Here is a 14,926-nt window from a genome sequence, read left to right on the forward strand (position 1 = left end):
TCAAAGTGAACACCATCTACGACTCTGAAAATACTAATAGGGTGTTTACTGCATATTTGACTTTCACTTCACATAGCAGATACCGCATCTTGAACATTATTGGTCGATTTCTTGGTTTAAGCTGTAGGCTTATTTTTCTGTAAATCATATTGAGCAATAAAAAACGTGATTCATTCCAATGAGTTTCAGTTGAATTTGACCTGCCAATTTCTTGCAAAAAGAAAGCAGTGCATTGTTTTATCAAATCCTGCATGTTAACATATAGCAAAAAATACTGTACTAGCCTGTCACATGAGGATTTCACAGCTTATCTTGAAAGTGCAGGTAAAAAAGTACATTTCCAGAGGTTGTGATTTCACTTTTCAATCTCTTTAAAACAGCAAGAGCAGAAGTCAAGGATAAGAAGCCTCTGGCCAGCCAAATAATGTACTGTCTGTAATATATCGTCTTTCCTGATTCATAATCAAACCACTGACCTTGAGTTTGGAGCTGGGAAGATGCTCTGTTCAGCTTGGATGATATCTGAGACTCTAAAAATTGAAGAAACACAAGTAAACTCTATTGTATCTTTCTCATTGCAAGGTTCTTGAACTCTGTTATTTACAAAACATAAAAGAAAGAGTATTTGCTTTGTCAGCCAAATTTTACATAAAGGAGAAAGTTAACTGTATGATTTTGGCACTGGATTGCAAGGTTTTCAACCTGAGTGCTATTCGAGACTCTGAAAATAAAATATACTTAGAGACAGAAATGGGTGTTCTGTGCTGTCTGGGTGAATAAAGCTAAAATCGTTTTTTTTTCAAATGTCCATCCAAGAACCGGGAAGCAGATCACTGACCGTGTGTTAGGAAACGGGAATCCCAATTTGTCACCACGGAGGAGATCTGAGTATCTGAAATGATGCAAGGAAGCCATTTGATGATGTTTATAGCATTTCCACAAGGGATATACACCGGTATGACCATGGTATTTTATAATTAATGCTTTGGGTGCCTCATGCAATGTGCCAATACTAGGTACTGTAGATCAGTAGAATGCATATGAGTATGTTTTGACTATAATCCCCATAGAGATAGCACTGTTGAGAATGGGTCATTAGTCATTATGTATAGTCCAATTAGATGCACTATGCGTTTTTTTAACTAACCACATTAGAAAATTTAACACACAGTGTTAAATCCAAATTTGTCACTGCAGAGGAGATCTGAGTATCTGAAATGACGCAAGGACAGCCATTTGGTGATGTTTACAGTATTGCTGCCATGGTTATAACACTGGTGTTATCATGGCGTTTTTAGTTTCTGCATTGAGTACATCTTGTAATGTGCCAACGCTAGGTAGCTCAGTACAGCTCATATGAATACATTCTCAGCATACTATACAGAACAACAACTGCCAAAGAGATGGCATCAACACAAATGGTTCATTAGTGTTGAATTCATCTGTAGCCTGAATCACAGATGCTATAGGCAAATTAGTCACATACTACAATAAAACAAACTGTTCATTTTTAAAAAACACACAAAAGAATAACACAGAGGACCCAATAAAGAATACACTGTGCAAAGATGTCATTGATTTTAGGTGCTTTACATGCTTGTGTCTAAGATTAATTCCAAACCTTGATCTTTCAATGTAATTTTTAAATGAGTTATGTACAGTATGCCTTCCAAATGCCATTCACCTGAGGATTTTACAGCATATGGGAAACTTCTTGGAAATGCTGGTAAAACTGTACATTCCTAGAGGTTGATAATTCTCTTTTTGACACTTTTAAAGCAGTAGGGACAGATGTCCATGATACAAAGATCCTGTCCAGCTGAATGTGTTTTACTGTCTATCCTGTATCATTTATCCTGATCAAGAGTCAAAGCACTGACCTTGGGCTTGGAGCTGGGAGGTTAAATTCTTCAGGTTGGATGATATCTGAGACACTAAAAAACACAAAAACAGGGTCTCCATGTTCTCTGGTGTACAGTACAAGACAAGAAAAGAAACATTATGTCTATTACTAGCCTAAACTTGTTTAAAGAAGAAAGCTAACTTTATGATTTAGGAATTGTATTGTGTCGTTCAACCGGACAACCATCTGAGACTAAAAATAATCATAGGGAATTTCAATTTAACTTTCACTTCACAAAGGAGATACTGTAACTTGATCAATAATGTCATTTGCTTGTTGATTTATGCTGTAGCCTGATTTAAAAAAAACATTTTGAGTAGTAAAACATGTGATTCATTCAAATGTGATTTTGTTGAATTGGACCTGAGAATCTCTTGCAATAAAAGTAGTGTATTGTTTTATTAAATCCTGCAGTCAAAATATAGCAAAAACGCCAGCCTGTCACATGAGGATTTCACAGCTTATCTTGGAAGTGCAGGTAAAACAGTACATTTCCAGAGGTTGTGATTTCACTTTTCAACCTCTTCATAAACCAAGAGCAGAAGTCAAGGATGAGAAACCTCTCTCCAGCCGAATGAGTTATCATGTACTGTCTGTAATAAATCATCTATCCTGATCCAAAATCAAACCACTGACCTTGAGTTTGGAGCTGGGAAGATGCTCTGTTCAGCTTGGATGATAACTGAGACTCTAAAAATTGAAGAAACACAAGTAAACTCTATTGTATCTTTCTCATTGCAAGGTTCATGACCTCTGTCTGTTACTAAACAGGAAAAGAAACACTATTTGCTTTGTCAGCCAAATTTTACATAAAGGAGAAAGTTGACTGTATGATTATGGCACTGGATTGCAAGGTTCTCAACCTGAGCGCTATTCCTATTCAAGACTCTGAAAATAAAATATACTGAGAGACAGAAATGGGTGTTCTGAGCTGTCTGGGTGAATAAAGCTAAAAGAGTATTTTTTCAAATGTCCATCCAAGAACCTGGAAGCAGATCACTGACCGTGTGTTAGGAAACGGGAATCCCAATTTGTCACCACGGAGGAGATCTGAGTATCTGAAATGATGCAAGGAAGCCATTTGATGATGTTTACACTATTGCCGCCATGGTTATAACACTGGTGTTATCATGGCGTTTTTAGTTTCTGCATTGAGTACATCTTGTAATGTACCAACGCTAGGTAGCTCAGTACAGCTCATATGAATACATTCTCAGCATACTGTACAGAACAACAACTGCCAAAGAGATGGCATCAACACAAATGGTTCATTAGTGTTGAATTTATCTGTAGCCTGAATCACAGATGCTATAGGCAAATTAGTCACATACTACAATAAAACATACTGTTCATTTTTTAAAAACACACAAAAGAATAACACAGAGGACCCAATAAAGAATACACTGTGCAAAGATGTCATTGATTTTAGGTGCTTTACATGCTTGTGTCTAAGATTAATTCCAAACCTTGATCTTTCAATGTAATTTTTAAATGAGTTATGTACAGTATGCCTTCCAAATGCCATTCACCTGAGGATTTTACAGCATATGGGAAACTTCTTGGAAATGCTGGTAAAACTGTACATTCCTAGAGGTTGATAATTCTCTTTTTGACACTTTTAAAGCAGTAGGGACAGATGTCCATGATACAAAGATCCTGTCCAGCTGAATGTGTTTTACTGTCTATCCTGTATCATTTATCCTGATCAAGAGTCAAAGCACTGACCTTGGGCTTGGAGCTGGGAGGTTAAATTCTTCAGGTTGGATGATATCTGAGACACTAAAAAACACAAAAACAGGGTCTCCATGTTCTCTGGTGTACAGTACAAGACAAGAAAAGAAACATTATGTCTATTACTAGCCTAAACTTGTTTAAAGAAGAAAGCTAACTTTATGATTTAGGAATTGTATTGTGTCGTTCAACCGGACAACCATCTGAGACTAAAAATAATCATAGGGAATTTCAATTTAACTTTCACTTCACAAAGGAGATACTGTAACTTGATCAATAATGTCATTTGCTTGTTGATTTATGCTGTAGCCTGATTTAAAAAAAACATTTTGAGTAGTAAAACATGTGATTCATTCAAATGTGATTTTGTTGAATTGGACCTGAGAATCTCTTGCAATAAAAGTAGTGTATTGTTTTATTAAATCCTGCAGTCATAATATAGCAAAAACGCCAGCCTGTCACATGAGGATTTCACAGCTTATCTTGGAAGTGCAGGTAAAACAGTACATTTCCAGAGGTTCTGATTTCACTTTTCAACCTCTTCATAAACCAAGAGCAGAAGTCAAGGATGAGAAACCTCTCTCCAGCCGAATGAGTTATCATGTACTGTCTGTAATAAATCATCTATCCTGATCCAAAATCAAACCACTGACCTTGAGTTTGGAGCTGGGAAGATGCTCTGTTCAGCTTGGATGATAACTGAGACTCTAAAAATTGAAGAAACACAAGTAAACTCTATTGTATCTTTCTCATTGCAAGGTTCATGACCTCTGTCTGTTACTAAACAGGAAAAGAAACACTATTTGCTTTGTCAGCCAAATTTTACATAAAGGAGAAAGTTGACTGTATGATTATGGCACTGGATTGCAAGGTTCTCAACCTGAGCGCTATTCCTATTCAAGACTCTGAAAATAAAATATACTGAGAGACAGAAATGGGTGTTCTGAGCTGTCTGGGTGAATAAAGCTAAAAGAGTATTTTTTCAAATGTCCATCCAAGAACCTGGAAGCAGATCACTGACCGTGCGTTAGGAAACGGGAATCCCAATTTGTCACCACGGAGGAGATCTGAGTATCTGAAATGATGCAAGGAAGCCATTTGATGATGTTTACACTATTGCCGCCATGGTTATAACACTGGTGTTATCATGGCGTTTTTAGTTTCTGCATTGAGTACATCTTGTAATGTACCAACGCTAGGTAGCTCAGTACAGCTCATATGAATACATTCTCAGCATACTGTACAGAACAACAACTGCCAAAGAGATGGCATCAACACAAATGGTTCATTAGTGTTGAATTTATCTGTAGCCTGAATCACAGATGCTATAGGCAAATTAGTCACATACTACAATAAAACATACTGTTCATTTTTAAAAAACACACAAAAGAATAACACAGAGGACCCAATAAAGAATACACTGTGCAAAGATGTCATTGATTTTAGGTGCTTTACATGCTTGTGTCTAAGATTAATTCCAAACCTTGATCTTTCAATGTAATTTTTAAATGAGTTATGTACAGTATGCCTTCCAAATGCCATTCACCTGAGGATTTTACAGCATATGGGAAACTTCTTGGAAATGCTGGTAAAACTGTACATTCCTAGAGGTTGATAATTCTCTTTTTGACACTTTTAAAGCAGTAGGGACAGATGTCCATGATACAAAGATCCTGTCCAGCTGAATGTGTTTTACTGTCTATCCTGTATCATTTATCCTGATCAAGAGTCAAAGCACTGACCTTGGGCTTGGAGCTGGGAGGTTAAATTCTTCAGGTTGGACGATATCTGAGACACTAAAAAACACAAAAACAGGGTCTCCATGTTCTCTGGTGTACAGTACAAGACAAGAAAAGAAACATTATGTCTATTACTAGCCTAAACTTGTTTAAAGAAGAAAGCTAACTTTATGATTTAGGAATTGTATTGTGTCGTTCAACCGGACAACCATCTGAGACTAAAAATAATCATAGGGAATTTCAATTTAACTTTCACTTCACAAAGGAGATACTGTAACTTGATCAATAATGTCATTTGCTTGTTGATTTATGCTGTAGCCTGATTTAAAAAAAACATTTTGAGTAGTAAAACATGTGATTCATTCAAATGTGATTTTGTTGAATTGGACCTGAGAATCTCTTGCAATAAAAGTAGTGTATTGTTTTATTAAATCCTGCAGTCAAAATATAGCAAAAACGCCAGCCTGTCACATGAGGATTTCACAGCTTATCTTGGAAGTGCAGGTAAAACAGTACATTTCCAGAGGTTGTGATTTCACTTTTCAACCTCTTCATAAACCAAGAGCAGAAGTCAAGGATGAGAAACCTCTCTCCAGCCGAATGAGTTATCATGTACTGTCTGTAATAAATCATCTATCCTGATCCAAAATCAAACCACTGACCTTGAGTTTGGAGCTGGGAAGATGCTCTGTTCAGCTTGGATGATAACTGAGACTCTAAAAATTGAAGAAACACAAGTAAACTCTATTGTATCTTTCTCATTGCAAGGTTCATGACCTCTGTCTGTTACTAAACAGGAAAAGAAACACTATTTGCTTTGTCAGCCAAATTTTACATAAAGGAGAAAGTTGACTGTATGATTATGGCACTGGATTGCAAGGTTCTCAACCTGAGCGCTATTCCTATTCAAGACTCTGAAAATAAAATATACTGAGAGACAGAAATGGGTGTTCTGAGCTGTCTGGGTGAATAAAGCTAAAAGAGTATTTTTTCAAATGTCCATCCAAGAACCTGGAAGCAGATCACTGACCGTGTGTTAGGAAACGGGAATCCCAATTTGTCACCACGGAGGAGATCTGAGTATCTGAAATGATGCAAGGAAGCCATTTGATGATGTTTACACTATTGCCGCCATGGTTATAACACTGGTGTTATCATGGCGTTTTTAGTTTCTGCATTGAGTACATCTTGTAATGTACCAACGCTAGGTAGCTCAGTACAGCTCATATGAATACATTCTCAGCATACTGTACAGAACAACAACTGCCAAAGAGATGGCATCAACACAAATGGTTCATTAGTGTTGAATTTATCTGTAGCCTGAATCACAGATGCTATAGGCAAATTAGTCACATACTACAATAAAACATACTGTTCATTTTTTAAAAACACACAAAAGAATAACACAGAGGACCCAATAAAGAATACACTGTGCAAAGATGTCATTGATTTTAGGTGCTTTACATGCTTGTGTCTAAGATTAATTCCAAACCTTGATCTTTCAATGTAATTTTTAAATGAGTTATGTACAGTATGCCTTCCAAATGCCATTCACCTGAGGATTTTACAGCATATGGGAAACTTCTTGGAAATGCTGGTAAAACTGTACATTCCTAGAGGTTGATAATTCTCTTTTTGACACTTTTAAAGCAGTAGGGACAGATGTCCATGATACAAAGATCCTGTCCAGCTGAATGTGTTTTACTGTCTATCCTGTATCATTTATCCTGATCAAGAGTCAAAGCACTGACCTTGGGCTTGGAGCTGGGAGGTTAAATTCTTCAGGTTGGATGATATCTGAGACACTAAAAAACACAAAAACAGGGTCTCCATGTTCTCTGGTGTACAGTACAAGACAAGAAAAGAAACATTATGTCTATTACTAGCCTAAACTTGTTTAAAGAAGAAAGCTAACTTTATGATTTAGGAATTGTATTGTGTCGTTCAACCGGACAACCATCTGAGACTAAAAATAATCATAGGGAATTTCAATTTAACTTTCACTTCACAAAGGAGATACTGTAACTTGATCAATAATGTCATTTGCTTGTTGATTTATGCTGTAGCCTGATTTAAAAAAAACATTTTGAGTAGTAAAACATGTGATTCATTCAAATGTGATTTTGTTGAATTGGACCTGAGAATCTCTTGCAATAAAAGTAGTGTATTGTTTTATTAAATCCTGCAGTCATAATATAGCAAAAACGCCAGCCTGTCACATGAGGATTTCACAGCTTATCTTGGAAGTGCAGGTAAAACAGTACATTTCCAGAGGTTCTGATTTCACTTTTCAACCTCTTCATAAACCAAGAGCAGAAGTCAAGGATGAGAAACCTCTCTCCAGCCGAATGAGTTATCATGTACTGTCTGTAATAAATCATCTATCCTGATCCAAAATCAAACCACTGACCTTGAGTTTGGAGCTGGGAAGATGCTCTGTTCAGCTTGGATGATAACTGAGACTCTAAAAATTGAAGAAACACAAGTAAACTCTATTGTATCTTTCTCATTGCAAGGTTCATGACCTCTGTCTGTTACTAAACAGGAAAAGAAACACTATTTGCTTTGTCAGCCAAATTTTACATAAAGGAGAAAGTTGACTGTATGATTATGGCACTGGATTGCAAGGTTCTCAACCTGAGCGCTATTCCTATTCAAGACTCTGAAAATAAAATATACTGAGAGACAGAAATGGGTGTTCTGAGCTGTCTGGGTGAATAAAGCTAAAAGAGTATTTTTTCAAATGTCCATCCAAGAACCTGGAAGCAGATCACTGACCGTGCGTTAGGAAACGGGAATCCCAATTTGTCACCACGGAGGAGATCTGAGTATCTGAAATGATGCAAGGAAGCCATTTGATGATGTTTACACTATTGCCGCCATGGTTATAACACTGGTGTTATCATGGCGTTTTTAGTTTCTGCATTGAGTACATCTTGTAATGTACCAACGCTAGGTAGCTCAGTACAGCTCATATGAATACATTCTCAGCATACTGTACAGAACAACAACTGCCAAAGAGATGGCATCAACACAAATGGTTCATTAGTGTTGAATTTATCTGTAGCCTGAATCACAGATGCTATAGGCAAATTAGTCACATACTACAATAAAACATACTGTTCATTTTTAAAAAACACACAAAAGAATAACACAGAGGACCCAATAAAGAATACACTGTGCAAAGATGTCATTGATTTTAGGTGCTTTACATGCTTGTGTCTAAGATTAATTCCAAACCTTGATCTTTCAATGTAATTTTTAAATGAGTTATGTACAGTATGCCTTCCAAATGCCATTCACCTGAGGATTTTACAGCATATGGGAAACTTCTTGGAAATGCTGGTAAAACTGTACATTCCTAGAGGTTGATAATTCTCTTTTTGACACTTTTAAAGCAGTAGGGACAGATGTCCATGATACAAAGATCCTGTCCAGCTGAATGTGTTTTACTGTCTATCCTGTATCATTTATCCTGATCAAGAGTCAAAGCACTGACCTTGGGCTTGGAGCTGGGAGGTTAAATTCTTCAGGTTGGACGATATCTGAGACACTAAAAAACACAAAAACAGGGTCTCCATGTTCTCTGGTGTACAGTACAAGACAAGAAAAGAAACATTATGTCTATTACTAGCCTAAACTTGTTTAAAGAAGAAAGCTAACTTTATGATTTAGGAATTGTATTGTGTCGTTCAACCGGACAACCATCTGAGACTAAAAATAATCATAGGGAATTTCAATTTAACTTTCACTTCACAAAGGAGATACTGTAACTTGATCAATAATGTCATTTGCTTGTTGATTTATGCTGTAGCCTGATTTAAAAAAAACATTTTGAGTAGTAAAACATGTGATTCATTCAAATGTGATTTTGTTGAATTGGACCTGAGAATCTCTTGCAATAAAAGTAGTGTATTGTTTTATTAAATCCTGCAGTCAAAATATAGCAAAAACGCCAGCCTGTCACATGAGGATTTCACAGCTTATCTTGGAAGTGCAGGTAAAACAGTACATTTCCAGAGGTTGTGATTTCACTTTTCAACCTCTTCATAAACCAAGAGCAGAAGTCAAGGATGAGAAACCTCTCTCCAGCCGAATGAGTTATCATGTACTGTCTGTAATAAATCATCTATCCTGATCCAAAATCAAACCACTGACCTTGAGTTTGGAGCTGGGAAGATGCTCTGTTCAGCTTGGATGATAACTGAGACTCTAAAAATTGAAGAAACACAAGTAAACTCTATTGTATCTTTCTCATTGCAAGGTTCATGACCTCTGTCTGTTACTAAACAGGAAAAGAAATACTATTTGCTTTGTCAGCCAAATTTTACATAAAAGAGAAAGTTGACTGTATGATTATGGCACTGGATTGCAAGGTTCTCAACCTGAGCACTATTCCTATTCGAGACTCTGAAAATTAAATATCCTGAGAGACAGAAATGGGTGTTCTGAGCTGTCTGGGTGAATAAAGCTAAAAGAGTATTTTTTCAAATGTCCATCCAAGAACCTGGAAGCAGATCACTGACCGTGTGTTAGGAAACGGGAATCCCAATTTGTCACCACGGAGGAGATCTGAGTATCTGAAATGATGCAAGGAAGCCATTTGATGATGTTTACACTATTGCCGCCATGGTTATAACACTGGTGTTATCATGGCGTTTTTAGTTTCTGCATTGAGTACATCTTGTAATGTACCAACGCTAGGTAGCTCAGTACAGCTCATATGAATACATTCTCAGCATACTGTACAGAACAACAACTGCCAAAGAGATGGCATCAACACAAATGGTTCATTAGTGTTGAATTCATCTGTAGCCTAAATCACAGATGCTATAGGCAAATTAGTCACATACTAAAATAAAACATACTGTTCATTTTTAAAAAACACACAAAAGAATAACACAGAGGACCCAATAAAGAATACACTGTGCAAAGATGTCAGTGATTTTAGGTGCTTTACATGCTTGTGTCTAAGATTAATTCCAAACCTTGATCTTTCAATGTAATTTTTAAATGAGTTATGTACAGTATGCCTTCCAAATGCCATTCACCTGAGGATTTTACAGCATATGGGAAACTTCTTGGAAATGCTGGTAAAACTGTACATTCCTAGAGGTTGATAATTCTCTTTTTGACACTTTTAAAGCAGTAGGGACAGATGTCCATGATACAAAGATCCTGTCCAGCTGAATGTGTTTTACTGTCTATCCTGTATCATTTATCCTGATCAAGAGTCAAAGCACTGACCTTGGGCTTGGAGCTGGGAGGTTAAATTCTTCAGGTTGGATGATATCTGAGACACTAAAAAACACAAAAACAGGGTCTCCATGTTCTCTGGTGTACAGTACAAGACAAGAAAAGAAACATTATGTCTATTACTAGCCTAAACTTGTTTAAAGAAGAAAGCTAACTTTATGATTTAGGAATTGTATTGTGTCGTTCAACCGGACAACCATCTGAGACTAAAAATAATCATAGGGAATTTCAATTTAACTTTCACTTCACAAAGGAGATACTGTAACTTGATCAATAATGTCATTTGCTTGTTGATTTATGCTGTAGCCTGATTTAAAAAAAACATTTTGAGTAGTAAAACATGTGATTCATTCAAATGTGATTTTGTTGAATTGGACCTGAGAATCTCTTGCAATAAAAGTAGTGTATTGTTTTATTAAATCCTGCAGTCAAAATATAGCAAAAACGCCAGCCTGTCACATGAGGATTTCACAGCTTATCTTGGAAGTGCAGGTAAAACAGTACATTTCCAGAGGTTGTGATTTCACTTTTCAACCTCTTCATAAACCAAGAGCAGAAGTCAAGGATGAGAAACCTCTCTCCAGCCGAATGAGTTATCATGTACTGTCTGTAATAAATCATCTATCCTGATCCAAAATCAAACCACTGACCTTGAGTTTGGAGCTGGGAAGATGCTCTGTTCAGCTTGGATGATAACTGAGACTCTAAAAATTGAAGAAACACAAGTAAATTCTATTGTATCTTTCTCATTGCAAGGTTCATGACCTCTGTCTGTTACTAAACAGGAAAAGAAATACTATTTGCGTTGTCAGCCAAATTTTACATAAAAGAGAAAGTTGACTGTATGATTATGGCACTGGATTGCAAGGTTCTCAACCTGAGCGCTATTCCTATTCGAGACTCTGAAAATAAAATATACTGAGAGACAGAAATGGGTGTTCTGAGCTGTCTGGGTGAATAAAGCTAAAAGAGTATTTTTTCAAATGTCCATCCAAGAACCTGGAAGCAGATCACTGACCGTGTGTTAGGAAACGGGAATCCCAATTTGTCACCACGGAGGAGATCTGAGTATCTGAAATGATGCAAGGAAGCCATTTGATGATGTTTATAGCATTTCCACAAGGGATATACACCGGTATGACCATGGTATTTTATAATTAATTCTTTGGGTGCCTCATGCAATGTGCCAATACTAGGTACTGTAGATCAGTAGAATGCATATGAGTATGTTTTGACTATAATCCCCATAGAGATAGCACTATTGAGAATGGGTCATTAGTCATTATGTATAGTCCAATTAGACGCACTATGCGTTTTTTTTAACTAACCACATTAGAGAATTTAACACACAGTGTTAAATCCCAATTTGTCACTGCAGATGAGATCTGAGTATCTGAAATGACGCAAGGACAGCCATTTGGTGATGTTTACAGTATTGCCGCCATGGTTATAACACTGGTGTTATCATGGCGTTTTTAGTTTCTGCATTGAGTACATCTTGTAATGTGCCAACGCTAGGTAGCTCAGTACAGCTCATATGAATACATTCTCAGCATACTGTACATACTGTACATATTTTCACAATTGTTATATACTGATATTATAATGGGATCTTTAGTTTCTGCTCTTGATACTGTACATCCTGCAATATTCTAAAATGAGGTAGCTTAGTACAACTCATATGAATTTTCAGCATACACAACAAAAATCTCCAAAGAGATGGCACTGTTACAAATGGTTTATTATTGATGAATTCACCTGGCGAATGTGTCACAGAATGTACAGTATAGGCAAATCAGTCACATGCTACAATAATACATACTGTTTATTTTTGAAAACTACTTCAGAGAATTTATCACATGGAGTTCAGCGTAATACATATGGTGCTATGATGACATTGATTTTAGGTTGTATACATGCATGTGTTTATGATTAATTCCACACCCTGCCCCTTTAATTTCATTTTTAATTGATTTACATAAGCCTTAAACAAGCCTGTCACTGGAGGATTTTACAGCATATGGAAAACTCTTTGGAAAAGCAAGTTAAACTGTACATTCCTAGAGGCTGATAATTCTCTTTTTGACACTTTTAAAGCAGTAGGGACAGATGTCCATGATACAACGATCCTGATCAAGATTCAAAACGCTGACCTTGGGTTTGGAGCTGGGAAGATAAATTCTTCAGGTAGGATGACATCTGAGACTCTAAAAAATAAACACCTCCATGTTCTCTAGTGCAGAGTACAAGGCAAGAAAAGCACCAATACAGTATGTTCATTGCTATAATGATTTAGGAATTATTTTTATTATATTATATATTACTTTATTATATGGTATTCAACCTACAACCAATTGAGAATCTGAAAATAATAATGTGGTGTTTATATTTTTACTTCACAAAGCAGATACTGTATCTTGAACACGATTATTGGTTGGCTTGTTGGTTTATTCTGTAGCCTGATTTCTAATATCATGAACATTTCATTCATGTGGATCTGATTAATTTAACCTGACAATTTATTCCAATAAAAATGTAGTTTATTGTTCTAGCAAATCCTGCAGTAAACATAGAGTAAAAACACCAGCCTGTCACATGAGAATTTCACAGCTTATCTTGGAAGTGCAGTTAAAACACAGGCTGTGATTTCACTTTTCAACCTCTTTAAAACAGCAAGAGCTGTGTTTTAATGTACTGATTGTAATACTGTTTATCATCTATCCTAATCCAGAATCAAAATACTGTCCTTGGGCTTGGAGCTGGGAAGATAAACTGTTCAGTGTGGATGATATCTGGGACTCTTAAAATGGAAGAAACACAAGTAAACTTTTGTATTTTTCTCATTGCAGCATTGATTAAATCTATTGCCTGTTATAAAACCATAAAAGAAAAAGCATTTGCATTTTCAGACAAAGTTTACATAAAGAAGAAAGCTGACGGTATGATGGAACTGGAGTGTAAGGAGTTCAACCTGGACAGTATTCGAGACTCTGAAAAGCAAATTACTCAAAAAAGATAGAAATGGGTGTTCTGAGGTGCCTGGATGAATAAAGCTAAAAGAATGAATGCTTTTTCTCCCATCAGTGCAACAACCTGAAAGCGGATTACTGACCGTGAGTTAGGAAACGGGAATCCCAATTTGTCACTGCAGATGAGATCTGAGTATCTGAAATGATGCAAGAACAGCCATTTGGTGATGTTTAGAGCATTGCCACAATGGTTATACACTGATATTACCAAGGTATTTTTTAAATTTGGGTGCTCATGCAATGTACCAACCCACATCAGTATCCATCAGTGGATCTTTCATACTCATACTCATGTTCATCATACATACAGTACATACAGTACACATACAGTATGTTTCATATGAACATATGAACATCAAATATTTTTACTATAATCCCCATAGAGATAGTGTTGAGAATGGATCATTATAGATGAATTCAACTAGAGCTTGTATCATAGACTATATAAAGTAGGCAAATTAGTCATTATGTCTAGTCTAGTTAGACATACTGTACTATACATTTATTAGTTCAGGTGGGTAGCTGCATCAACATGCACAGGTTGCAAAGGGAGAAGTAATAGGTTTATTCCATGCTGAAAAGAGAAGAAAGAAAACACAACGTTTCGGCTGTGGAGCCTTCCTCAGGTGTCACACCTATTACTTGTTCCTATGCATTTATTAAATAACTACATAAGATAATTTAATACACAGTTGACAATATAAACAATATAAAAATATAAAATGTATTTTACATGAAGGCTGTCTACATGCTTGTGTCTAAGATTAATTCCACATCATGATTTGCACATGATTTACACAAAACTTACACAAGCCTGTCTCTAGCAATTGAAAACTCCTTGGAAACACAGGTGAAACAATACATTCCTAGAGGTTGAGAGTTCTCTGTTTGTCTAGCATAAATCAGTAAGGGCAAATGTCTTTGCTTCACATATCCTATTCAGCTAAACGTCTTATTTTGTCTATATGGTATCATTAATTCTTATCAAGATTCAAAGCACTGACCTTGGGCTTGGAGCTGGGAAGATAAATTCTTTAGGTTGGATGATATCTGAGACACTAAAAAACAAACAAACAGAGCCTCTATGTTCTCTAGTGTACAGTACAAGGAAAGAAAAGAAACAGTATGACCATTGCTAGCCTAATCTTGTTTTAAGAAGAAAGCTGTCTTTATCATTTTGGAATTGCATTGTATGTCATTCAAACTGAACACAATCTGAGACTCTGAAAACAATAATGGAGAATTTACTGTATATTTAACTTTCACTT

At 36.3% G+C, this 14,926-nt stretch overlaps 1 protein-coding gene across 1 annotated transcript in view; it reads right to left on the minus strand.

The window, feature by feature from the left end:
* Positions 1–14,926, minus strand: part of LOC148650168 (uncharacterized) — a 33,546-nt gene that overhangs the window by 4,495 nt on the left and 14,125 nt on the right. The window contains exons 12-28 of the mRNA XM_088603712.1: positions 14,663–14,716; positions 13,742–13,795; positions 12,783–12,836; positions 11,648–11,701; positions 11,280–11,333; positions 10,621–10,674; positions 9,900–9,953; positions 9,532–9,585; positions 7,125–7,178; positions 6,404–6,457; positions 6,036–6,089; positions 3,629–3,682; positions 2,908–2,961; positions 2,540–2,593; positions 1,881–1,934; positions 839–892; positions 477–530 (exon numbers count right to left, since the gene is read on the minus strand). Coding sequence (XP_088459838.1) covers positions 477–530; positions 839–892; positions 1,881–1,934; positions 2,540–2,593; positions 2,908–2,961; positions 3,629–3,682; positions 6,036–6,089; positions 6,404–6,457; positions 7,125–7,178; positions 9,532–9,585; positions 9,900–9,953; positions 10,621–10,674; positions 11,280–11,333; positions 11,648–11,701; positions 12,783–12,836; positions 13,742–13,795; positions 14,663–14,716 — 918 coding nt within the window. The remainder of the gene's footprint in view (positions 1–476; positions 531–838; positions 893–1,880; positions 1,935–2,539; positions 2,594–2,907; positions 2,962–3,628; positions 3,683–6,035; positions 6,090–6,403; positions 6,458–7,124; positions 7,179–9,531; positions 9,586–9,899; positions 9,954–10,620; positions 10,675–11,279; positions 11,334–11,647; positions 11,702–12,782; positions 12,837–13,741; positions 13,796–14,662; positions 14,717–14,926) is intronic.

The sequence above is a fragment of the Lepisosteus platostomus genome, chromosome 13 (genome assembly GCF_059453375.1).
Source record: "Lepisosteus platostomus isolate fLepPlt1 chromosome 13, fLepPlt1.hap1, whole genome shotgun sequence".
Classification (NCBI taxonomy): domain Eukaryota; kingdom Metazoa; phylum Chordata; class Actinopteri; order Semionotiformes; family Lepisosteidae; genus Lepisosteus; species Lepisosteus platostomus.